At 38.1% G+C, this 27,520-nt stretch overlaps 1 protein-coding gene across 9 annotated transcripts in view; it reads right to left on the bottom strand.

The window, feature by feature from the left end:
- Positions 1-27,520, bottom strand: part of ptprfb (protein tyrosine phosphatase receptor type Fb) — a 224,462-nt gene that overhangs the window by 41,181 nt on the left and 155,761 nt on the right. For 3 of the 9 annotated variants that reach the window (XM_073848873.1, XM_073848875.1, XM_073848874.1), the window contains 8 exons: positions 26,345-26,489; positions 23,428-23,733; positions 19,145-19,338; positions 12,924-12,950; positions 6,154-6,271; positions 3,737-4,315; positions 2,479-2,576; positions 1,693-1,949 (listed from right to left, as the gene is read on the bottom strand). In XM_073848873.1, the coding sequence (XP_073704974.1) occupies positions 1,693-1,949; positions 2,479-2,576; positions 3,737-4,315; positions 6,154-6,271; positions 12,924-12,950; positions 19,145-19,338; positions 23,428-23,733; positions 26,345-26,489 (1,724 nt within the window). The remainder of the gene's footprint in view (positions 1-1,692; positions 1,950-2,478; positions 2,577-3,736; positions 4,316-6,153; positions 6,272-12,923; positions 12,951-19,144; positions 19,339-23,427; positions 23,734-26,344; positions 26,490-27,520) is intronic. The other 6 variants (XM_073848876.1, XM_073848877.1, XM_073848878.1 and 3 more) reach the window with 3 other exon arrangements.

Genomic DNA, 27,520 nt, shown 5'->3' with positions numbered 1-27,520 from the left:
CTGTGCTTCAGAGCTCCGCCATTACAGGAGAATGAAGCGCTGTGTCTGACATGAAATCCCACATCAATCAGCGCTACTCCAAATGCCAATCTACTCCAAGACTTTCTCATCCTCAACACTCTGGTAATCTTTTTACCAATCAAAAAAGGCACTCTGGAGCACAGCCCTGTTCTCCTCTTGGGATTGGCAACAAGTTTTTTTTTTTTTTTTTGGGACCACAGCGCACCAGCTCTGATTTTGTCAACGGCCAAGACGTCAGAGAAATCTCCCAGCTTGCGGTTCACTCGCAAATTAGTTTCATTTCTTTTTAGGGAGCATAATTGGCTGTGGAAAAGCATGACTCACAAACAACATGTTCCTCTCAAAGGACAAAAACAATCTCCACTTTTCTTCCATTACCTCCTCATTCATGAAAAATTAAGTGTTGAAAATTACATATAAACATAAGTGGCCTTTCTCATGCATAAATTATGATGACACATTTAAGTGGTACGATAACTGAAGGGCCTCCACCCATCACCAGGAGCTCCTGTGAAGAGCACTCAGCCGTAATGATGGGCTCTCTGTGGCAAGAACATCAGAAACGGAGCAGCGTGTCTGCTTTCTACGAGCAGGATGTGTTCATATCCTCCATCACGACAGGCTGCACTCTAAGTGGTCTCAAACCAAGACTTTCAGATATATCTTTCCCCTCAGCTAAGATAGAAAACAGCCTGTCTGCCGGCACATTCTCCGCTATTGATTTCTATGCATTCCATCACGACTCATCCTTCAGCGCACAGCTCGGAGGAGAATGAAGTGAAAACATGCCGATGTCACTTGAGCCTGACAAGGACCTTCTGGTAGTCTGAAAAACTCGGCGCTTTTCAGGAGAAGGTCAAATGTAAAGCTGAATACAGTAGGATGACGTTACTTTGGGTTTAAAAAGCAGCTGGAATCTGCAGCGTTGGCAGGATGGCTGTTTGCTGAGGTGGAGAGAATCAGTCTGAGCTTTCAGTTGGGGGGGGGGGGGGGGGGGTAATTGCATGGTAATGGTGTGTGAGCTACACTGCAGAGCGGAAAGCATGTCGTCATTGACCCGAATGGGGCTGCAGGCATTACTTTGGGCAGCGTCACTGTATCCGTATGGATTTATGAGGTTTAAATTAAGGGGGAGGAGTTGTGCATAACAGTAACTTTATCTGATCAGCATATTCTTTGGCAAAAGAAAACTTTATGCACATTAAAATTCTGCTGAAAGCTATTTCTCAATTAAGTTGTTTTATACAGATTCATCTTATCCATTTCTTTCTATGTTTAATAAAATAACATTAAAAAAATACATTATTTAATAATATTAATTCAATATCTTTGCTACTCAACTAAAAGGATATTCCATTTTCTTTGCATGTTTATGTAAACTACACTAAAAATAAATACATTTCTATCATGACAACTCTCAATTTTAGCATGGTAATGGATATGAGAATGTTAATGTATTTCTACGCAAGTACAGGAACTTGGTACTGCCGATACGGTGCTTTGAGTATTTAAGACATACTGCTGCTGCACAAGTACCATATAAAATAACCCACAGCAGATCTATACAGGTGGAGCTGGGGAAGGTGGAGGGTTTCAGTTTAAATGTTTTATGTTTTTCTCACCAAATAAAAGCATAACCTATTATGTTTGTCTTATTACTAGAGTACTAACCTGACAGGAGCTGTGATGGGCACTTTGGGCAGGTTAATGGTGAGTTTACCATTGGTGGTCTGGTCCGCTGTGTACAAGACAGGTTTAGTTTTGAATAGGTCGGGTGCAGTACGGATGGAGACTTGCTGTTGCAGGCCACCAGCGCTGTTTCCCCGGCTCATCAGCACGAAGGAGTAATTAGTGTCCGGCTGCAGTCGTGTGATCAGCTTCCTCTTGAGGTTGCCCTGGACTTCCACACTCTGCTGGTTATAGAGGATCTACAGGAGGGAGAGGTTCAATTTCACTCAGCTGCACGGCTCACTAAATCTAATTTTTCATTCAGTTTCATTTAAACAAAGAACTTGATTGCATAAACAGACTTTATCCCCACACAGCCGCTTTTAGCGATGGAAACCGTGTGCTGTTTTCTGGGCTTGGCCCATCAGGACATTACTGTTATGGTTTTATACCAGTGGCTGGCATGCAGAGACGCCACACAGACTGTCTGTCAAGTTCACTGTAGGCCAGAGACCATTTTGACAGACTTTCCACAACGTTTCTGCATACTGACCAATTGTGTGACTTGCAATTTTGCTAAACCACATGTGAATTTACAGAATCAGCACTTAAAACCTAATAGGTAAGATTACATTTACATCTGTTGCAGTGTAATCATTCTGCATGGGAATTAGACAATTATACAGTTAACTCCCAAGTGCACGTCTATAAAACGAGCATAAAAATGGACATCAATGCTTGTGAATAATAATACAAGGAACTTGTCCATGTACGTTAATGGGGTCTTACCTTAAAAGGCACTTGGGATTTATAATTTTCTGGCACCTCCCAGGTGAGAAGGACAGAGGTTTTCATCACAGCTTTGACACCAAAACTTGTAGCAAATGCTATTGGACAGAGAACAGATTTCATAAATATATATACAGAGCTCAGGGTTTGAATTATGAATAAGGTAACATTTAAAACAGCGCTTCTAAAAAATTTTTATATAGGGACTGTTTACTGATCCCTTGGGAGAAATTACTGACACTGCAATAAACTACTTACAATATCTTGTACTTACATCATTTTTTAAAAAATAAGAAAGAAATACAGCCCCTGTCTGAATACTTTCTATAAAAGCTGTTCTGTACAACAGAAAATCAGCTAATTTTTGAAAAAATCTGAAATAAACAACAAGAAGCTTAAAAATTGATATTCAGCTTGGTGTTATTTTAGCACTATTTATATATTATTACAGTATTTATAATAATTTTTATATACTCTTATATTTACAGTTCTCTTTTTGATTTTATGTTCTTTAGTCTTTTTTAAATATATATATTTCAAAAAGACTTCAATTTTCTTTTTAAACTTTTAATAGTTTTAGTCATTTTAGTACTTTTTCAGGTAGTTCCCAAGGCAACATTTCTAATCTTAATCTAGTTTTTCCATCTAATATTTATATTTTATTTAAGATATAAATGATCAAAAAACATTTTTAATAACTTTAGCTTTAGTTAATAATTCTAAACACAAGCAATCTGTTCTTTCATTTCAGCTCTTTTCAGAAGTTGAATGTTCACATGAAGTAAAAAACAAAGGCAAGATTTTTCCATTTGCCCTAAAAAACAGACCACCCAATGTGAAGATAATTGGATTTTTTCACAGTGCACATTTATCACGGTGTTAGCATAACAAAATGGCTACGTTATGTCAAGCGTGTGTTATTGCAGAAAAATAATAACATTTGTTGGTTATCTGGTGATTTTTCTGTGCCCAACAGTGGATTTCAAAAGTGTTACGACAGAATGTGTTCCGTTGTTGTTTTCTGGACAAAATCTTTCTAGTAACATGAATAGGTGTGTAGTATGTGGGCTTTCATGCACCGTATACACTGTATCATTAAATAAAGTGTATAAGGTGCATTATAATTATGTTACAGTATATTGTAATTATCTGAAACCTGACAGAGCAATAAATTACACCTCACACTACACAGAGGGATAAAAGGATTTCTGTATCTGTTTAAGTGATTTAACATAAGCCATGCAGTCTAAACACAAACCAGGTGATGTAGACATGGTCCTGCTCTGGATACTAGGACTTATGGGACCGCCTCCCTTGCTGGTGAAGGCTTGCACACGGATATCATAAGTGGTGTCTGGCCGAAGCCCCTGGATGGTCATTTGAGTGTCGGATGTGCGATTGGTGCCATTCTGTATGTTGTTGATGTCACGGTACATCACTAGATATTGCATGATCCGGCCATTGCGCTCAGACAGGGCCGGGGGGTCCCAGGCAAGACGGGTGGTGGATGTGGTCAGGCCCACGACACGTAGGTTGAGAGGAAACCCACTTGGCACGTCCTCCGGGGTGCTAATCTCTTTTATATACTCCTCTCCAGCTCCGGCACGGTTTTTAGCACTCAGGTGGAAGGTGTAGGTGGCACCCTTGTGCAGTTCTGTTGCGGTGTGGTGATCGTCGGTGCGTCCGAACTCACGTACTTCATAGTTCTCTTCCTCCACACGCTTGTACCGCAGTCGGTAGCCCATTAGCTCACCCACCATGTCCTTAGGAGGCTGCCACTGGATGAGAGCTGTGTTGCCAATAGTGGTGCTGATGATCATGGTGGGTTTTCCAGGCACTGCAGGGGCAGAGTGAGAATATGAAAAGCATTGTTAAAAAGAGGGGTTTTTTGTGTCTGCAACATGCAATTATTAGGTATTAAATAACCTGCCTGGAAATTGTTTTTCCTCTTTTATTTGATCTGGACTATTATTTTTTTGAGCCAATATCATCCTGAACATTTTAAACATCTAAAACATCCTCTTATTTCGGCATAAGTGACCACCTACAAATAATGGAAGCCAGTTTCCACCAAAGAAAAAAAAATAAAAAAGGTAATTGCGACTTTTTATCTCACAATTCTGACTTTTTTTCCTTGCAATTGCGAGTTTATATCTCAAAATTCTGACTTTTTTCTCTGAATTGTGTGATAAAAACTCACAATTGCGAGAAATAAAGTCAGTATTGCGAAATAAAATTCTCCATTCTCGTATCTCGCCATTCTGATTTTCTTTCTCACAAATGCAAGTTTGTACCTCGCAATTCTTACTTTCTTTTCTTAGAATTTTGAGATGTTAGGAGTTCTAAATTCCTAATTTTGGGGGGAAAAACACTGACATGTTGACTTAACGCACAATTGTGTGTTAATTGTGTGAGAATTGAAAGTTTATATCTTGCAATTGCCAGTTATTAAGTAAGATAAACTCAAAATTGTTAGATATAAACTCAATTCTGAGAACATATTGGTCTTTCCCCTCAAAATTAGGACTTTATAACTCGCAAATGTGATACAAACTCGCATTTGCCAGAAAAAAAGGTCAGAATTAAGAGTTTTATCTCAGAATTCTGACTTTATTTCTCGCAATTTTGAGTTTATATCATGACATTTTGAGAAAAAAGTCAGAATTGTGACTTTAAATCTCGCAATTGGGTCTCTATAACCTGCAACTGTGATTTAATATCACACAATTCTGACTTATAACTCACAATTTAGAGTTTATATCTCACAATTCTGACAAAAAAATGAGTCAGAATTGTGAGTTTGTATCACAGAATCCTGAGAAATAAAGTCGGAATTGTGAGAAAAAGTCACAATAACCTTTTTTTTTTCAATTTTTTTTATGCTAAAGGCAGAAACGAGTTTCCATAACATACAGCAAGTAGTTTTAGAGGAAAATTATCTATTTATTTTTCAAGACATAAAATGTTAGAAAAGATCTGTTAGAAATTATGAGTATTAAGTAAATATTAAGCACAATTATTTTCAACGTTGATAATATGAAATGTTGCTTGAGCAACAAATCAGCATATTGATTAATGATTTCTGAAGAATCATGTGACACTGAATACTAGAGTAATGACTGCTGAAAATTCAGCGTTGCAAGAATAAATTACATGTTAAAATATATTACAAAACACTTTAAATCTGATCAACAACAAACTTTTAATAATACAGTATAAGTACAACGACTTGTAAATGCTCTTTCATACTGACCTTAAATCTATAATATTTATTTTTAATAATAATAAAAAATGTGAAGACCTTTCCATCTATTTATTCTTTTGAGTAAAGGACTTTCTTGAAAAAACTGCTTTTAATTAAATGTCACCAGACATTCAACAATGAATTGCCACTGAAAACCTTGACAGACCCATTCACGTCAAAGAAAATAAAAATATTTACTTCTGTAATGTGATGCATTTGTAAGCAAATCAGGCCATTCAGTACAATACAGCATTTTGTGCCAACAATTGAGAAAAGATACCAGAGGTGAAGGTATTAGATTTAAAATAGTTTTTCTTAGAAACATCAATGTGCATCAGTGAATCATGTGGAATAAGGCCAAAGACATGCATTGGAAATTAAACAAGGTGAATTTTGAATGTGAAGTAAGTCTAGAGTGAGTGAGTTTCTACCTGCTCCGGTGGTGGTGACGACTTTGGCTTTGCTGCGTGCCCCATCACCCTTGGTTGTGTATGCTGCTACGGCAACGGAGTAAGATGTCTCAGAGAAAAGTCCAGTGATCACAGCCTCCTGTTAAAAGGAAACAGCATGATCCCTGAGATGCCAAGAGAGCTTTAACTAGAGACGCCCTCATGCCATCCCCACTGGCAGACACTGATCATAAACCCTCCAATAAACCACACACACCCCAACGCTTAACCATTTCCAACCTCCCTTTTAAAACCATCTGACATATTTTATGTTTCATATTACACATTCAAACAAGTACTCTGAAAGGCTTTGAAAAGCTTTTTTTCTTTAGAAGCTCTTCCAAGCCACAAAGAGAAGAACCAAAGCAGCCCAACCATGGGTGCCAATGTTCTTGCTTTACACCACTGAGGGAAAATCATATTTTACCAAGTCAGCTAAAAAAACTCTCGGTAATTATTTTGTAATTTGATGTTCTAAAGATTCCTCTAAAATGTTGGTCAAATTAGTTTGCAAACTACTGTATAATGTAATAATAACCAGTGTATAGCAGAACAATGACACATCTGGTTGACATGAACAGATAACCTATGTGAGCATTTGAACAAACTCACAAACCAAAGTGGAAAAAAAGAGCCAAACGCAGCACACAAAGGCACATGTACAAACACATGCGAACACACAAACATATGTACACACAGTCTTGCTCAGTAATAAAACAAAATTTTTATAACTTTTCCCTAAAGATAGTCTATAGTAATAATATGTTTGCTCTAATGATGCAGCATCCACACAGTGCCCCTGCTAAAAAAAAACAAACAGCTAAAACCAGCCTAAGCTGGTTGGCTGATTAGGGGTGCACCGATCCGATATTAGGATCGGATATCGGCCCCGATATTGAAAAAATAGCTGGATTGGGTATCGGAAAAATTAACAGATCCACGGGCCGATCCAGTTTTTTTCCTCTTTTTTTTTTTTTTCTTCCTCCGTCGCAGCCAGTGACTGTAAATATAGGTCGCAGCGTCGCAGCAGATCCTACGTCATTCATTAGCAGCACGTGTGTCGCATGCTGGAACAGTTGGAGCATAAGCAACATGGAGCGAGCCAAAGAGTCGGCTGTGTGGAGATACTTCACGCTTGCCACGCCATCCTGTTCAACGGCTGTTTGCAATGTCTGCAAAGGAAATGTTTCGAGGGGTGGTGGTAAAAAACTACTACATTTTATTTATTTAAATTTATTTTAAGAAGTTTGATTACATTCTATTTTCGATTTGAATGCACAATTGTTCTTTAAATAACAAATAAATAAGTAGTCAATACATTACATCTGTTTTGTCTTAGTTAGGAAAGTAATGTTTAGTTAGGAAAGTTTGGTGCCTTTAGTTTCTTCTACATGGTGAAAGGAAGGTATAAGGTGGAAGGTATGCAGTTTATTATTAATTCAACAATGGTATCGGATCGGTATCGGGTATCGACAGATATACAAAGCCCAGGCATCGGTATCGGTATCGGGACTGAAAAAGTCGGATCGGTGCATCCCTATGGCTGATCTGACCTGGTTTAAGCTAAGCTGGTTTTAGCTGGTCTCAAAGCCTGGCCAAAAATGACCAGCTATGACCAGCTAAGAACAGTCTGAATAACCAGCTAAAACCAGCCAACCAGTTTAGACTGATTTTAGCGGGATTTTTTTTAGCAGGGTGGAAATAAATGTGGCTGTCAGCAATTGAACACAAAGTTCTCCAAATTCACTTTCAAATCAGTACAGTCAAAGTACCAAACAATGAAAAACATCAGAGCTTAATTATTTCAATGATCAAAATTAACCTGCTAAAATTGTGCTTCATTAATCCACTGTTACTCATACCCTTTTCAACAGGAATAAGCTATATAAATATAAAACTAATTTTACTGAAGAATCATCTTATGAGGAATAATGTACTGGGTTGCCTGCACAAGATGTGCTAAAAAAAATCCTCACACACACGCAAAGAAACCAACCTCACAGAAAAATGAAAGCATACTGGTTCAACCACACTTAAACACACACATGGAAATAAACCAAGGTCATAATATAGCACATGTTCACCCGCCATGCTCTTATAAAAAAACATCAGGATCCTATATTACACATGCCCACACATCCTCTGGTAAATTAAGTTCATGAAAATGACATTTTAAAAGCTTCTCGTTAGCCTCTTTAGCATGTCTTAACTGTGTTTCTTCTATAATTAAAGTTTTAATTATATTAATACTTCTACCAATATGTGCCCACTGTTTCACAATTTTCTTTTTTAAATGGAGATTGCTTGGTTTGGTTTGCTCTCCCGCTGTAGCCCTAAAGAGGGGGAACACGGGATAAAATGTAAATGATTGGATACAATTTAAATGACCTTTTAAATTTGAGCGTTTATTCATTACTTTAATCACACAAAATTACTTTTTATAGGCAAAGCAATTGCATTTTCGTCTCTCATTTTCTCCATCTTAAATAGGACTCTTTTATCAGTTTTCAACTAAAGGGAACAGCTTGCATTCCCAGGGAACAGAAGTTTAACCAAGTAGGAGGGGGTTAAAACAATTCGTTAGTAGTACACTAGGGCACGTTCAGTTTTAGCAATAATTTATTAAACATTAAGCATTGTGCGCTTAAAGCTCTACCTACCAGTTTGTAACGAACCATACTGTATCTATAATAGTCAGTATTAGTATTTTTAAATAGTTGGATTAGGTTTCTGCCGTGGAATAAAAAAAAAAAAAAAAAAAAAAAAGGTAATTTTATCTCACAATTATGAGTTTTTTCAAGACAATTTTAAAACTCACAATTCTGAGAAGACAAGTATGTAAGATGTTTTTCATTAAACAAACAAAACTTAATGACTCACTATTCATGTTCAAACTAAATTTGATTCTCTAAAGCTTCTTTTGTTAATGAAACAAGGTGAGATTATTGCTGCAGGATCTGTGGGGTTAATAGGTGTGTTTCCTCTATACACTGAGCACAGTCACACTTCATTAGTGAGCGAGCAGCTGATGCCAACCTTCAAAATGGCTGATTGCTAGAATAAATAACACAAAGGTGCACAGATGTCACTCGCTGACACCAGTGTGTCTCTCTGCTGTCAAGCCATAATCAATGTCATCAGTGAAAAGAGCAGCACAGTTCCATTACGTGTTGCCGGTACCCTCTGAATAGAGCCTGAGGTGAAAGAAATTAATAGAGTTTCTCACCTTTGATTAAAACAGAGGATCTAAAAATGGCTTAAACAAAGCCTGTCTATTTTCTATTTCTGTATCTTTAAAAGTTTAGAGAGGTTTCTTAACAATACAGATGTGGGTGTTTATCTCAAATATGGGTGTGACAGTAAGAAAGTTGTTTATCCGGATGACAACGTGGTGGAATTGATTACTATTCCTGTTTCCTCACTTTTAATATTAAGCAGTGTCTCCCTTCCCCATTACATTTATGAGAACTTTTGTTCATTTTACAAAGCCTTGAGGTAGCTAGACTTCATTACAGATAAATTTACTTTAATATAGTGATGTAACTACTGTCCCATTGTTTTATCTCTGTCTCACATGGTTGGTCACACTATTAGTATGTGAGGGATATTCAGTCCAAAAGTGAGACAAAACTGTGCTACTGTAAATGATTGCAAAGTGCAGACCAATTATCCACTGAACAGAGCTGTGTGAATATATAAGTGGGCACAAACCTCTGCATTGCACAGAACAGATTCTAAAGAATACTAGGCAAGTCAACTTTTTTTCCTTTGCAACAGTGTGAAAATAGTGTTGCAATGCATTTCAGTTTAAGCTCATCTTATATGAGATAATAATGTCCTTCTGAAGATTTAGAAAAACAAAATAATGCATTTGTTTGAGATACAACTAAGTGTTCTATTATAATTGTATTGTTTTCCCAACCATTATATTCTAGCAACTGGATCAGCCATTAATCTGGGTGGATCAGTATCATCCAAAATAGCATAATTACTACTGTAATACCGCAATAAACGAATCTGGTACCTCCTTCAAACAGTACAAGAAGAAAGTTACCAGTCAACTTTGATGATTGTACCAAAAACACAACTGGAAAAAAGTGAAGGAGTGTTTTGTCACTGTGATCCCAAGATGCGGATGTGATGATAACTTGACATCTTACAAGCAGATTACTCAATTTGAATCTGGCACCTCCTTCAAACAGTGCAAAAAGAAAGTTACCAGTCAACTTTGATGGTTGCACCAAAAACACATCTAGAAAAAAGTGAAGGAGTGTTTTGTCACTGTGATCCCAAGATGCGGATGTGATAACTTGATATCTGACAAGCAGATTATTCAATTACCACTTTTAAAAAGTATCTCAAGGGATCAGCATTAGTCAATGTAATTATCTCCTGTACTCTTTATGCATTTTATTTTATTTTATTTTTCATTCTTTTACTTTATTATTATTATTATTACTATTATTAATAACTTTCAGCATAAAAACTCCAGTCGTCAGTGTCATGTGGTCAGTTTTCCCAAGGGCTGATTAACCACTAACTACATCCAACATCAGAGATACAGTAAATTTGAAGGACAACCTCAATTTGTACACAAATTCACACTTGCCTAACTAGAGACCTCACTGACAGCTCAGGGTCACTAGGTCAGGTGTGAATCCTCGTTTTAATGCATAGATCTGAGATTCCAGAAATTCAGTTCATTGACAGGCTGCCAGACAGCCCTGAATCATGGGAGAGGGAAAAGAGAGCGATTTGGCGGGAGCAAGCGATTGGCTCACGCTGAATGTTTTCCAGGCAGGTGGCAGCACGCAGTGGCAGCAGAGCAGGTGCGGTCGCTAACAGCAGGGCTCCAGAGAGACGGCAGCCAGTCTGCTGGCACAGAGATGGGCGGACTGAGAAATGGGGTCAGGCTTCACTGGGAGGAAAACGACACTGGTAACTGAAGTGCGCCCATTTCTTTGGCTCTTTTTTAATGCTCCAAATCTAAGCAGTAAGAGGATTTACTAGCGTAACGCAAGCCAGGCCCCGAACTGTAGTGGGCTGTCACGCAACTATAAGAATCTTTTGAGGAAACTCTGGAACAAGAGACACACATACACACACACACACACACACACACACAAAAGCATGCTCACGGACAACACACACCTACACACACAAAGAGCTGTAGTGTTGAAAGCCGACTGTTGTCTCCAGCTTTCTCTTTCCAGCCAGGCTTCACTGGTTTTCAACACTCACAGCACACATAACCCTGAAACCATCCCTCTGCTGAAAGCAGGTAACATCATTCAGTGCTTTTCTTTCCCAACCCCATCAGTCATCACACAGGGGCCAAGCAGATTGTAACTTCTCCAATAATATCCCCTTCTATGCTTCCATGTACTCCAAAAAAGCCAAAAGAACATTAAAAAGAAGAAACGTTTGTGGTGACTACTGAAATGCAGGGAATATTATTTTATTTATGTGTAGCTGATGTGGCTTATTAATGAGCAAATGTGGTTTATTGGACGCTCTCTGGAATACTTGATTCTGACTGGTCAGTCAAGGCATTTTGAGGTCAAATATTATAGCATAATGACCTATAAACGGCATAATTGGTTGTTGTTCATTTGGTAAGGAGTAGTGTAATAAGTGTGATAATGCACAGTTAGCTAAATAAAATAATATATTTGACAACTGTCTGGTTTTATTTTGCAATTATGACCAGCTAAATGTAAGTCTCTACATAATATATAATGTAATAATGTGATGTAAATGATTAAACAGTTGTAAAATATGATTCAGTGAGACAGTTATCAAAATGTCATGCTGCCAGCATTGTTTTTTTTTTTTTTTTTTTTTTTAAAGAAATGAATACTGTATACTAAATAATGTATTTCAAATAAATGTCTGATCTATACATTAAAGAATCCAAAAGAAATGTTCATGTGATTATGATAACCTAAATCAAGAATTATACTAATAAAGCTTTCATTCATACAACTACTTAATTCAGCCTATGCCATGTCTCCAGCTCTTCTACAGTATCTCTCTAGTCAAGTATTCTCATCTGTGCATGTTCAGTAATTCTCATCTTAGTATGAGTCAGGTTTTATCATTCAGATAATATTAAACTCGCAGGCTTTTTGTGGAATTTTCAACAGTAGTGCTCTAGTAGTGATGGTTTGTTCCATATTTGTTGCAAGTGTGCATGTGATTGTGTGTGCGTGTGAGTGAGTAACGGGTACTTGCTATGCTAGAAGTCATTAGTGCAGTCATTACACTGTCAGTGAAATGTGCTCTCAGGGGCCAGACCTTTCGAGCATGCGGCATCATTACCATTAGTAAATACAGTGCATTAGTGGGTGACCTTCAGTATAATGCTGAAAATGCTGCAATTTATTCTGGTCTTTTCTCTGTGTGTGTGTGTGTGTGTTTATGAGTGTGTGTAAGTAAACGAGTATGGAGTTGGGAATATGTTTGCAACAATGCTCAAAAGACGCTTAAAAAAAATCAGCTTAAATGCTGATTATGTATTTTTACCCCATTTCCCTCTTTTCAACAAGCTGCTTGGTCCAAATTCATATTAAGCACACAGAAGGGGTTTAATCAAACTGTTAATCCCTCTATAAGAATAAACAAAGGAGAACTGTTAGTTTCAAATGAAGGAAAGGCAAGCGACAGAAGAAAAAGCGATAGATGAACACAAACTCAGAGCATCCCCGCAGGCCCAATGCCGCAAACCACCCGCTCACACTTGAGTTACTCACATATTCCGTGGACTCTTCAATTTTCCACTGATGGAAAACACATGACAGATGAGAGGTAGAAAATGAATCAGAGATGGCACTACTGGGAAGAAAAAAAGCATCGCTACCTTTTTTTCTCTCATCTACAGATGAACACATAGCGTTAACAGTGACATGCTACAGAGACAGAGGAGAAGGGTGGAGGAAGAGAGATGACAATATTTCACATTCAACACAGTGCTGCATAATGTCAGGTAAAAGGAGCAGCGGTATACTGCTAAAAAAAGGCATGGTGCTTCATTCCATTGCTCTGTGGGAGAAAGAAATGACAACTATTGCACCACTTACACCTGGTGCAAGAACGGTTTAGTCTCAGCATGGTTGCAAACATTGCAATTCACAGATACTTACCTGGGCTGCATTCATAATAAACCTGATAAGTGAACTCCAAAAGTCATACAGAAATAGTGTACAATCCAAAACATTTATCACAGATGCACTGCCTGGTTACATGTGTATCACAATTTTATGTAAGGATGCACAAAATATTGGTACCATATCAGTTATTGGCTTATATTGGGGGCTGTTTAATTTATCAGTATGGACTGATATTATAGTCAATGGTGCAGATCATTTTTAGACTACCTTTGCCATTCTACTATTCATTAATTCATCTTTGAAATCTCTAATAATTTAATTTAAATTTTAATATTGTACATGACCAATTTTTACGACAATGACATTTGCACACAATCAAACAAACTACATTTTTTTTTGCCCCTGCTGCCGGATACTTGTACCACTGCATACACTGACAGGACAACCAACATTTCTAAAAAGTTTTTAATTTAAATACATTTCTACATGAAAACTTTTTCTTTTACTGTAAGTGAAACTCATCGGGATTGAAAGCCTATTTCTTGTTGCGAATCTCTTGGTGGTGTGGAGCATGAAATCCCATTACCCCCATCGCATTGCTAGCTTGGTGACATCAAACTTTACCGACACTGAGCACCCAGAACCACTGCTTTTTCTTACCCACCCTCAACAAAAGGCGCTCACAGATGTATCAAATCTTCCCTGGACCGAGAAGCCAGCATGAAGTCAACTCAACCGGAGTTGATATTCCTTTTCGGGAAGAAAGAGGAAATTGCTCTTTTCTAACCGAGAATCTGCAAAGTGCAGTAAAGCGTGTCACAGTGCGGACCCCCACACTGTAATTTTCTATATTAGATCATTCTGCAAACATTCATCCATATCCTATAATTGCTTCTCATGATGGAGCTGATGTAGATTTGTGTGTATGTTGCATAACAGTACCATTAGCAGACTAGATGGAGGCCAATATTTCAGACTGTTTCCCTAACACACTGCTTCCCACTCACAGACCTCACGCCGATCCTATAGGATAATGCCTGGCATGTGTGGCGCCTTGTTAGTTTGGCGGCTACTCAGGGAAAAAAAAGCCCCTTGACAGCACAAGAGAAACCAGTAGCTTTGCCCAGAGCATGCCTTCCTAAAAGTCCAGTAACAATGACTTGATCCAGGGCACGGCTGCCTGGAGGCCCATCCGCCCGTCATTACCTTTCACGGCAAGGAGCTGAAGTCATGCTGATAACTTGAGTGGAAAGCATAGAGGCTGAAACATTGATCAGATATAATGGGCCGGAGAGCGCTTCTAACCCTTCAGGTCTGCACTTAAGAGTTGTACTTCAATCATTTAGTCATCGCTGTTTCACTGCGTTCACTTCCTCCTCAATGGACTCCTTCTAAACTGCTGCTTTTAAGTCTCGTATTAATCATGCGCAGTGCTACAGCGTGGACACCAACATGCACTTAGCACATATACAACGGCATCCAAAGCCGCCACCGTTCCTTTAGGCCGGTCTACACTCAACCATCAACAAAATCCACAGCAGCACCAATACAAGAAACATACGCTTAAATAAACACAAACAACCTTTTTAAACTCAACTTAATGAGACATTTTTTCCGCTTATCTGCGTTCTTAATGGGTTGTTGTTTTCCACATGGCACTTTGGCCTCAGTTAAACGTACAGGCCTTTGCTTTCACAAAATTATCTCTTCAGAATCATTCTCTTTGAATGCAAGATGAATAAATTAGCCTAGTTTATTAAAAGGCTTTGGAGAGCAGAAAAACCAGGTCAGAACTGATAGAAATCTTCAGCTGGAGCCAAATGCGGCAATTTTCAGACAGGATATTAAAATAGTAATGGTAGTCTGTGTTTGTCAGAGAGTGGCTGTTGGAGAACAAGACATGAAAGGGAAAGATGGTGCTGATATTAATCAGGGGAAATAAAGGGCTCTCCTCTCTCTCCTTCATCTGGCACTGGGGCCACCGAGGCCAGAGTGATTCCCTCAGAGTTAGTGCTGTATGCATATCACATTCACGTTTACCCGTGAATAAAAGCAGTTGCTCTAAGAGGCATTTACACAGCAGCAGACTGCGGTAACAAAGTGACCAGAAGTCATTTACTCTCAAAGCGAGTTGATTTGAGGCAGTATGAGTGACACAATCCTTGCTAACTGGACCGTTTATACAAATGTACCTTACGCAAATGCACTGTGATAAGACATAGCAACTACCAATGGTAATGTAGACAAGTAAAACTTACATGGCTTGCCACCAAATACACTGGTTGAGTTGGAACACATACCTATTACCAACTCACAACCCTAATTAAAAACACCTGAACCAACTAATCAAGGTCTTTAGGCATACTAGAAACTTCCAGGAAAGTGTGTTAAGGCAAGTTAAAGCTGATCTAGGACACTGGCCCTCACAGAACAGGATGGTTGCAGTTTATGTATCCAATTTCATTGGGTTCGAACCTTTAATGTTTTGGCTAGCAGCTCCAGTCCTTGACTGCTCAAAGCCGCACCACCCACAGCTCCGATCTCTCACTACGTCTGTCATTTGCTCGTTCCCTCTTCTATCCACACCCACAACTAATGCAACAAGATCCTAACTAAACAGTACAGAAGAGTGACAGCTGTAATTGTAGGGGACTCTCATGCTGATTTATTGGAGATTCTTCATGGAAAGGTTGACAGGCCTCTCCAACGTCCACTTGCTCGGCTCTCGTGGCACACTGGAATGGATCAATTAACTCAATCTCTCGGTTAAATATAGACCCAGAATGAGGGTGGTGTGTGGGTTCCCAGTCTGGTCTTTTTTGAAGAGAAAATGCGTTTATCCCACCCACGGACAAACAAGTGCTTGCTGGTTTCCTGGCTTTTCAGTTGAGGCCAGGGAGCCAAATGAGAGAGAGGCTTCTCATGTTGCTCTGAGTGAGACAAATGATGGGTTAAAATTGTGACACTGTCACAATCAAAGTGAAATCAATATTACAAGTTGTCACTGATTTTAATACATGTTCCGTCTAACTGTGCATGGTATATCAGTGCACACTACCTTTAATGAAAATGTAATATCTGGTAGGCAGGCAATTAGTAAATGCTAATCAACAGCCAAACATTTTTAGTGTACAAAATACAAAAAACTTGCTGATAGCAATTGCATTGCCTCCATTCCATTCAACAACCAGTGGGTACAACCCAAGTCCTTGCCTACATTATTTTACTTGTTCCACGCCACAATATGGGAGAACTTCCGTTTTATTCTGAGTTTAAGAGTTATAGCTAAAAACAGTAGTTTATGTAATAAAAAGGATTCTCAAAAAAGCCTCCTCAAAAGTGGCAGTCATGTTTCAGATCAGGTTTAGAAATCTATAATTTAAAAATAAAATGTGTACGCGTTGTTTGATGTTGGCATAAAAAAATTAAACCATGTTTCAAAACAAGACAATAAAACAAGACAAATGAGAATTGCTGTTGTGTACGTAGCTAGTCAGTTTGTAACTCTTGTGTTAATGTTAATTTGTAGCTTAGCTATTAGGGTTTGGATTGGTTTAGTAATGCATACTAAGAGCAAAACATTACACAAGCTTCTGCTCTCCTCAGAGATGTTTTAGGAGCCCATCCATGCAGAAGCCCATGCTCTTAGAGCCAGAGAGTCTCCGAAGGTGGTAGAGAAACAGCACATATTAAAAATGAACAACTGGCAAGCCCCAGAAGAACAAAAATGGATGTCTTGAGAAATCCGGGTCTTTTTGTCAAGACAAAAAGCACTACAAGCCATTTATCAAAGCAACTCTGCAACCACCCTGCCAAACCATTAGTGTTACACAATACACAATGGATTTTCATCACTTCTCCGACATGTTTTCTCCCTTCTTCACTAGCTCTCCCTGGCCAATTACATCCCAGAGAGCAAAGCAACAACACATTCGCTTTTTTTTCTAAGAGCCAGAGAATGAAGAAAGATGTAGACATAAACGTAACCGGAGTCTGATGATAAATCTTCAATGTCTGAGAGAAAATAGAGACACAAGGTGAAAATAAACAGGCTTGTATGGATCATTGTGTGTGCGGAACCTGATATTTACAAATGTATCTCAGCAAGTCTTGCAAGTGTTTCCATGTTTTTTTTCTTCCTCTTATGACAATGACGGCGCATGAGTCACGTCCTGGGACAAACCATCACAGTTCGTGGTAAGTGACTCAACAACGCCTTAGATGTCATGGCACATGAAGGGAATGTTGTTTGCCAAAGAGGGAGAGGCAGGCGCATGTGCCCTTGGGTTGTGAGAGCAAAGAGGTCGACAGCAGTTCACCTGACAGATACTGTAAACAAAACCTGTCTATTGTTTTTTATTTGTCACCGATGGAAACTAGATGAAAAAAAGGCTGAAAAAAACTCACAACAAATGTGTCTTGTATGCTGTCAAAAACATTTAGAATTGCTGCCCTTGTGACATTAAACAAAGTTTACAGGTTATGACTTGTAGTGTTGGACTAGAGGCACTGAACAGACAAAACCTCAACTGCACCACAAACTAGAGTGGTGAAGGTCACAAGGACAACTTCTAACTCTGAGCAAGGGAAAATATATATTTTAGAAGTGCACCGATATATGCCCCTGGACACGGCACTTAACATTATCATTGCCGTATATATATCATTGCCGTATATAATCAAGGTAGTGCAATCTGACCAACAAGAGCGAAACTAATTGCCAATATGGCACCAATATATGTATCTCTAATAAATTTGGCTGGAATCAAAAATGGCAGAAGAGAAACCTTGTTAGCTGTAGGTGGTGAATTGAGCGCCGATGCATAAGGTGATATATTTGCATTTTACATGCACTTCTTCGCTTGGGTATGTACTTATGCAAATACGAAATAATCTCCTCAATGCACCAGAAAACCCCCGTCACCTGCCCATTTACTAAAATCCATTAAAGCCCATAGTGGTCCATAAATGTCTCTTGTTACAATCTTTTTTTAAAGTCTAGCTTAGTGAGAAAAATGCTTACAAAGGTAAATGAGAAACTCTTGTTTGGGGGCAGAGAAAAGGGCAGCAAAACACATGTCTACGCAAGTTAATTCTCAGCTAACAATTCAAGAGCAGAAACATTTAAATGCCCCCAGTCTGATTCCCTCTATTCCCGAAAAGTGTCTACTTTAAGATATTCATGGATATCTAAATCCCTTTCAAGGATTACTATCTTTCTTCCATCTCAGTGCACCCTCATTTCTTCAGGCAGTTTTAAATCTTTTTATATTAACGCATGATGAGCGAAACAGAAAAAAAATAGAGTAACAAGGCAGTGCATATGTATTAATGTTAAGATTTACGGAGAGCTGAATTCTTGAAAGTCTACCAATAGTGTGCACCTATGAAATATTGAACAACAATTTACATAACACTGAAGACTCAGGAAAAAGTTTCTGTTCCAAACCCTGAGTTGCCTACCAAGACTAATCTTTTTGAAATTACTGAAATTAATTAAAAATCGTATTTAACACAATATTTGTGTGTTATACCCAATATTGTATATTTTAAGCATGCATGCTTGCTTATTGCATTGGATCAATAGTTCAGCAACATTCTAACACTAAACTCCATTCAAATCAGCTGAGTCTCGAGTGCTTGATATTAGGAGCACTATGTTTGCGGCACTCATGTAAAGCTTTTCAGTAAGTCAATTAAGAGGTCAGATTTCAGTTAGGATGCTGCCTCAGAAGGTAGTTGCCTACTTAAGAGAGTGTGGAAGCCACTAGGGTTTGGAACTGAGTCCAACAGAGCCATAACAATGGCAGCCAGCTCACTGTACAAACAGTCAAATACTACAATAAAGAACTTGCAGGTAATACCTGTGCTTCTGGCAGAGCAACATCCATTATATATGGCTGGCTACGTGGCTCTCCGTTCTCCAGGCGGGAGTATATAACCTGGTATCCCCGGATCTGGCCGTGCTGCTTCCCAGAAAGAGGCGGCTTCCATGTTACACGAATAGCTGTGGAGTTCACAGCCTCTGCTTCGACTTTCCTAGGTGGGGCTCCAGGCACTAAAGGGGGACAATTAGATTTAAACTTCAGGATGGACGCTTTCAGGGTAGCTTGAGACAAAACACTATAATAAGTGGTAATGAGTTGTGGTTTGGCTAAGGAGAGATATTTGTTTTACAATATTTGTTGGTTAAAGTATATTTATCATGTTGGAGGAAAGCTACTGTGGCAGCAGTAGGAAGATTATTCACAATAATTCAAGGATGCAGGAGATAGTGCTAAAAATCTGCTAAAAATAAGAAGTGCTAAAAGACTAGGAGGTGATGAAGGACTTAAATTAATGTTCTGAGGAGGATGTGCTGAAATGCTGCTCAGCTGACATGTGTCAGATGAATGAATTTACTGATTGTTGCAACTGACATGAAAAAAAAGGTGACCAGATGGAGGAAAGTCATGACACTTGTTCTAGGAAAGTAGATGAGACCCCGGGACCAAGGTATGGACAAACAGGGCTGAAGGTGATGTAAGACAAGAAAAGAGGAGTATGAGAAGAATGAAGAATGAGAAAGAATGATTTGAGATAGAGAGCGATAAAAGGAAAGAGATGAATGAATAATGAAGCTAGTGGAACAAGATACACTGCCGGTCAAAAGTTTGGAATAAGTATGATTTTTGTAGACAAAAATAAGACATATGCTCACCAAGAACACAGTAAAACAGTAATATTATTACAATTTAAGATAACTGTTTTCTATTTGAATACATTTAAAAAGTATTTTTTTGTTCAACATATTTTTCTTAAATATTTCCATGCATATATATATATATATATATATATATATATAGTACACAATATGCAAAGTGCACAAACATATATTATGCAAACATAAACTTTTATTTTATGATTAATTAATCGTTGCACAGCACTAAATAATAATGTAGAAAAATTCTTAATTAATAAGGACTAATAATAATTTGATAATTGATATCAGCATATTCAAATGATTTCTGAAGGATCATATGTCATGAGTAATGGCTGCTGACAATTCAGCTACACCATTAACATGAATTAATCACTTCTAAAAATGTAGTAAAATAGAAAACAGTTATTTTAAATGGTAATAAAACTTATTTTATTAATGCAGCCTGGGTGAGCATGAGACGTCTTTTAAAAACATTTAAAAAACGCAATCATTCCAAACCTTTGACCAGTAGTGTAACTGCACTTCTTAAGCACTATGGAAGGTGTGAAGGGCAAAACGTGGCCTGGAAAAAAGGAGGTTGTTTGTGTATGCGTGCAGAACAAGCCTCGCATGCTCCGGGGAGCAGAGCAAATCTTGTTATTTAGAGACAAAGCGCATGTTGTCTGGTAAAAGACCATGCAGTGAGCACATCCGGTCTTATACTGCTCTCCTACACTTAATAAGTTTCTCTCCTTAGCCTACACTTCTGGAAACCTTATCAAAGCACTCAGGGATTGCCTGGAATCACACGTGTTACAGCCTGGCTATGAAACTTGGGCAAACACACACACATAAAATTCGCTGTAGCACAAGTGAAGGAGAACAGACAGTGAGTAAGAGTGAGTAACTGTTTTGAGGGCTAATATCTGTGACTGCATGTCTAGGTCAGGGGTTTTGAACTTTGTGAGGTTAAGGACCCCAAAATATATTTCCCTTGCAAAGTCCTTTCTAAAATATTGTCATGTAGACCTATGTAGATCATTTATACTATGTGAGAAAAATAGTAAGGTAAGCATAATATAATAATATGTACAATGTGTTGTTTAAATGATTTGTTTTAAAAAAAACTTGCATATTTAGCTTGTATTTCTGATTGAAAATATATTTTGTAATGATTTTATCCTCTCATTTTTTTCTCTGGGGGTCCCTAAACCCAAATCTGAAAACCACTGGTCTAGGCAACCTGGTTAACAGCTGGATTTCCTGTAAAGCTGTGACTGTTGTTTGATTAAAGTAAAGGGCAATTAGACATCTTTATCATCTTTCAATGATAAGATGACTATGAGCTTTGAACCCACAATTAGTGGTCCACTGATTGAATGGTGCTTTTAGAGGATGTTTCTGTGATATTGCTCCCACCTCACTTATATAGTTGTTCCAATTATAATTAAAACTCGTCTAGCAAGTTCAGTCACAGCTTGCAGGTCCAGGTTCAATCAAGGACAGGTAACATGTTGGTTTCTTCAAATGCTTCATGAGTAAGTTCACATACAGTGGCACGCAAAAGTCAGAATTGCAGAATCTGTGAAAATGAAATTTGAACAAAATAAGAGAGATCATACAAAATGCATGTTATTTTATATTTAGTACTGTCCTGATTAAGATATTTTACATAAAATATGTTTACATATAGTCCACAAGACAAAAATAGCTGAAATTATTAACATAACCCCCTTCAAAAGTTTGGAAAACCTTGACTTTTAATTTTGTGTGTGATCAGCTGGATGATCTATGACAGTTTTTTTTTGTTTTGGGGGTGAAATCTTTTTGAATTTATAGATCAAGGTAAATTGTACTTAATTTGTCTTCTGGGAAGTATTTTCTGTTACCCTGGAAATCCAGAGGTCTCGCGAGAGCACAATTTGAATTGCAAGACACTCTGGCATCGAGCAATGATGCAGGTTACTGCAATACGTAAGCAATTGTGGGAACCAATCAAATTGGTGTATCTGATGTAGGCGGGCCAGAGGCGAGCTAAACTGATGACGACAGCACTGCGACGTCCGAATCATATAGTAAACTTTGAAAGATTGCTGTCGCTACAGATGAACAACAAGTTGTTTGAAACGGCTTTGGCCGCTACAATGAACGAGTTAGACTTGGCTTGACTTGGTTAAGGGCTCCGAGCTTGGGAGTGGCCCGAACCCAGAGTACGTTACCCCCCAATAGGAGTAGCGAGAACTCGGAGTGATGAGATGGGGTGGTGGAGGTTTACTGATAAACCATCGAGTGAATTGAGGTGAGTCAGCTGTATTTAAACCTATGGCGCTGATTGACTTGTGATGTTTACGCTAAGCATCTGACGCACTTCTCCCGAACTTTGTTAATGAAACATCATTTAGCTCTGCTGGTAGCCAAGCGTGTGTTTATTGTTGTAATTGTTGTGATTGGTCATGGCGTTATCCAATTGCGTGCAGTTAGAGTTTCAAATGCATGCTTGGTGCCGCCCCTCGAGTTAGTCAGTTTTCATTGCTCGATCCCAGACCCATAATCTTAATAGATTAGGGTCTGGATTTTTCCAGGCTAATTTTCTGTTGCTTCCAAAGGGCATGACTAAATAGAAGAAAAAAAAGATATTTCAACAAAATAATAAGCCTGTTCAAAAGTTTTTACCCTCTGACTCTTAATGCAACATGTTTCCATCTGGAGCATCTGTAAATGTTTGAATCTTTTTTAACAGTTGTGTTTGAGTCCCTCAGTTGTCCTCAGTGTAAAAAGATGGATCTCAAAATCTGCTGGAAAGAGTTCGAATATACAAAAGATGCTAGAAAACTGAAGAATCTGAAGGACCTGCAGGAGTTTTCTGAAGAACACTGCTCAGTTTAACTGTTCAGAACAAACAAGAGACTCATGAACAACCATCACATCCCACACTTTTGAAGGGGCTATTTTAATAATTTCAGCTTTTTTTGTCTTGTGGACTATATGAAAATATTTTACTTAGAACAGTACCAAATAAAAAATAACATGAATTTTGTATGATCTCTCTTATTTTGGTAATTTTTTTTACATTTTCACAGATTCTGCAAAGGGTTCCAAACTTTGCATGCCACTATATATCAGTATGATCTTCTAGCCTTGAAATATTTAAAGTATGTGACTTAAGTACTGATCATACCACAACATTCGATAAGAAAACAAGGAAATGAAAAGTAAAAAATACTTCAGACTGTAAAATCTGAAGTAAACCCTTCGGAAACCATAGATGAAACTCATAGATGATACTGTTCATTTCCTTTTGCATGTTTTCATTCTGGTAGGAGTCGATTTCAGTCATGAATAGGAATAATTGTTAGCCATGCTTAAAAGAAGTTATATAAATTTGTCAGGAAAACCGAAGAGAAAGACAGCAGCCAGCAGCAGCCCAACATTATTAGCAGTCTACATAGGATACTTCAGACCTACCATCCTCGTTGGTACGAACACGCACAGCTGTGCTCTCTGGGCCGGGGCCCACATCGGTGTGCGCTCTCACCCACACCTGATACTCCGTCCACTTCTCCAGGCCCTCCAGCACATAACTGGTGGCATCCGCTCCAATGTCTGGTACCTCATGGCGCTCAGTGTCTTCGCTGTTCACTGCCTGGTAGCTGACTGTGTAGCGCACAATGGCGCCGTGGCGACTAGCGGCGGGCGGCGCCACCCAACTCACCTTGATGCTGGTGGAGCTCAGACTGACCAGGTGCACGTCTTGAGGGGGGGCAGAGGGGGCTGTAGGTGGGGGCAAGGCAATGGGGAGGCCATCAAGCAAAATTAAACAACTTAAAGCAAGCTTGCTTCTGGACTGAGAAGATGGCAGAATGATAAAGGACGTCTTACTTTGTGTTGTATTTTTGTCTGATTTTAAAATTCTCAACTCTAAATTTGATGCCTTAGAAGCCATTCAAGTTATAAAGCTGAAGTCAAGCTTCTTCAACACTCTTAAAAATAAAGGTGCTTTACAATGCCATAGAAGAACCTTTTTTGTTTAAATGGTTCCATAAAGAACCTTTAACATCTGAAGAACTTTTCTGTTTCTCAAAAGGTTCTTTGTGGTGAAAGAAAGTTCTTTAGATTGTAAAAAGGTAAAAAAGAGATGGTTCTTTAAAGAATCTTTGACTGAATGGTTCTTTCTAGAACCAAAAAATTGTTCTTATATGGCATTGCTGTAAAGAACCTTTTGAAGCACCTTTATTTTTCTTTCTTTATTTTTTTTACTTTGCTGTGATTTCAAAAACGGGAAAATTTCAATACTGCGCAGCACAATCATTTGCAAACGATGCTAAGACACAAACAGGGTGAGATACTAGCTTTCCACCACACCAATTTCGACACTCAGAATTTTATTTATTTACTTACTTTCAAAATAACTTAATATGTATGTGAAAATGGACAAATGCACAAAACATTCATTCATAATTTTTAAAGGACTTTTTAATTTATTAAATGTAGGTTTGGATAAGCTCTAAGCATGATGTGTTGAGTTATCTTTTTGAAAATATTAAAAAGAAATACACAAATATTAAAAGTAAATGAATGGGGGAATGTGCATAAAAAGGTACTTTAATGTTATATGCAGTAATTATACACTTGGGGACTGTAAGAATCTTTATTTATTTATTTATTTAATAATTTATTACAAAACATCTATTTTAAATATATTCTGTTCTTTTGAAGAAGGAATTCTGTGAAAAAAAAAAAAAAAAAAAAAAAAAAAAACAGGTTTTCTCAAAAATAACAAACTTTTTTTTTTAAACATTGGTAAGAAGAAACATTTTTGAAGAATTATTTCTTAAGGATCGTAAGACACTGAAGACAGTAATGGCTGCTAAAAGTTCACAGGAAAAAAACAACAACTTCTGTCTAATTGTATAAATTACTAATTGTACAATTCTAACTTATTTGAAATCTTTAGTATTTTATATTATAATCAGTTTTTTTGTATTTTTAAACAAATAAATGCAAACATTTGGCTGGTGGTGTGTGTTAATTTCTCACCCTGGTCACAGCGATCAGTAAGTCACAGCCGTTTACTGCCTTTCTCTGTTTGGGTGTTGACAAGCAGGGGAAAGGCCATCGGTTTGTGTTTTAACAGGCGTTCACACATTCTCAGTCAGCCTATTGGCTGGGAGACAACAGCCCCCCGTTTGTCAGAGATCCAAGTGTCAGTAAGTGTGGCAGCTGACGCGTCCGAGAGCGTACTCGACCGTCCTGCCTACGCTAAAGTGTGCTGCTCGCTTCTTTTGGCAGGCTTGGTGCCATTTCTGAGTAGCTGAGATAAGTGCAGCCCCAGCAAGGCATATTTAATTAAGTCTGTGACGAATGAAGATCAGGTGAGCTACCAAATTAAATGTTTCTGCACAACACAACACAGTCCAGAGGCATAAAAAAATTACAACAACAGCACAACAACAAATTACAATGATCAAAAAAGCTAAAGGGCATTCGTTCATGCAGTTCTATATGATAAACATGAATGCATAATAAAAAAAATTAACAATAATTAACGTAGGAAGAAAGGAGAGAGATGGCTGAGAGGAATAAGAAGAACAAGAAGAATGTGCACTGGGATATTTTAACATGCTCGCATTCCTTTGTTAACAACCAGAGCAGTTTGGTGACGTCACACCGTTCTTGGTGCTCACAGTGGGATTGAGCACGAGGCGTCTCTCATCAGGCGGTCCTTAATCTGACAACTGTGGGAGAGCCACTACAAACGCCTGATGCTGCAGTAGGTGACAAAAATACTGCAGCCGTAGCTGAACATGTCGACAGATAGCAAGGTTGTTTTTTTGGGGGGTCCTGACACAAAACTCAGAGATCAAAGGGTCTTTTTGAGTCCTGGAGGAGGTGATAGACAGGTCTCTAGAAGAACATGAGTCTGTGAGAGACTCAGGGGGAAAGGAAGTACTCTGATACTATGATGTGACTGTAAATTTTGTTATATATTCTCTGAACATTGTCTTTTGATATGTGGGTGCAAGTGTGAAAGCTTGGGTTATAAGCAAGCAGAGCGTTAAATTTAGCACAAATGTAGTGCTTGAGCTTCGTTTCTTGAGTAGGCTTCACTCCTCTGGCTTTTAACATTGCAGCAATAACAAATCACATTGATAGCCTATAAACCAAAATAATGATGACAAAGGCACAAGCAGACACCGAACGTACCTTTCGCCCTTGTCAATGTATAAAGGTATTCCCTGGCTTAGAGGTGTAAGAAAATTAATGGTAAAGACGGTAGACAATAGCTTGAGAAAGGAAGGGAAAAAAGGTCCTCTGGTTTGTCCATAGGGACACGTTTAGGTTAGCTGACATCATGATGAAGACACAAAAAGAGAGCACTTACTTGACTGGGCAGTCTTGGCCTCGATGGGTTGAGTAAAGACTCCTAGCCCCATTTCAGAGCGGGCCGCCAAGGAGAATTTATAGAGAGTGTCCGGCTTCAGACCTTCAACTGCATATGAGCCGGCAGGGTCAAAGGTGACATGGATCTGAGGAGGAAACATCAAAATCTTTATTAGCCTCTCTCTACTTGGCCTTATATTTAGTTTCACCCTGTCTGTTTTATAAAAGCATGTTAATTTATCCATGAATAAGTCATTTTTTTATTTGACCCTGTCATTTTTAATTAACATAACTTAGCCTTCTAGTGAAAAGATGGTCTCTAGTGATGTATGTCGGACTTCTCTAAACATTCAGCCTGTTTTAACCCGACCAATTCTTACAATCGACTGCAAGCTCGCATTTAGATCTGCCTCCATCCAATAAACAGACATTGGATAGAGCCCAGTCTTGCTCTACTTTTTTATTTATTGTTTGTTTCACTCAGAATTACGTCACAATACAGAAGACAAGATCTGTTGCTACACTGCAAAAAAAGTCTTAGTATTTCTGTCTTGTTTCTAGTCAAAATATCTAGAAATTTAAAAATTAAGATGCATTTACTAGATAAGCAAAATGACATAAGATGTTGATTCTTGTTTTAAGCAAAATGCACTAAATGTATTTCCCCCCCCTTGAAACAAGTAAAATTATCTGCCAGTGGGTTAAGTAAAATGTTCTTAAATCAAGAGTATTTTACTTACCCCACTGGCATTTTACTTATTTTAAGCTAACTGCACTTAATTTAGTTTCCCCTGGAAACAAGACTAAATATCTTATGTCATTTAGCTTGTCTAGTAAACACATCTTAATTTAGAAATGTTTACATATTTTGACTAGAAACAAGACAAAAATAGTAAGATAAGCGTTTTTTTTGCAGTGTACTTCTGTTTCATCAATACGTTAACAAGTGGGCAGTGGAAAATGTAGTAGTCAAGTTTAAGTCTTTAGTAACTTTAAAAGTCTAAGTCACTTTAAAACATCTATTGCAAAAACAATAAACGCAAGAACTCCACCTGTTAAAAACATGCTGTTAAACACATTTACTGCACTGCACTTACGTGTGCACACCAGATTTAATTGTGGGAAGAGAGAGATTTTAAGTAAATAATGGCTGACATTTTAGCAGTAATATTATTCC

Source organism: Garra rufa, chromosome 10 (genome assembly GCF_049309525.1).
Source record: "Garra rufa chromosome 10, GarRuf1.0, whole genome shotgun sequence".
Lineage (NCBI taxonomy): Eukaryota > Metazoa > Chordata > Actinopteri > Cypriniformes > Cyprinidae > Garra > Garra rufa.
This window is presented reverse-complemented; position numbering and strand designations above follow the sequence as displayed.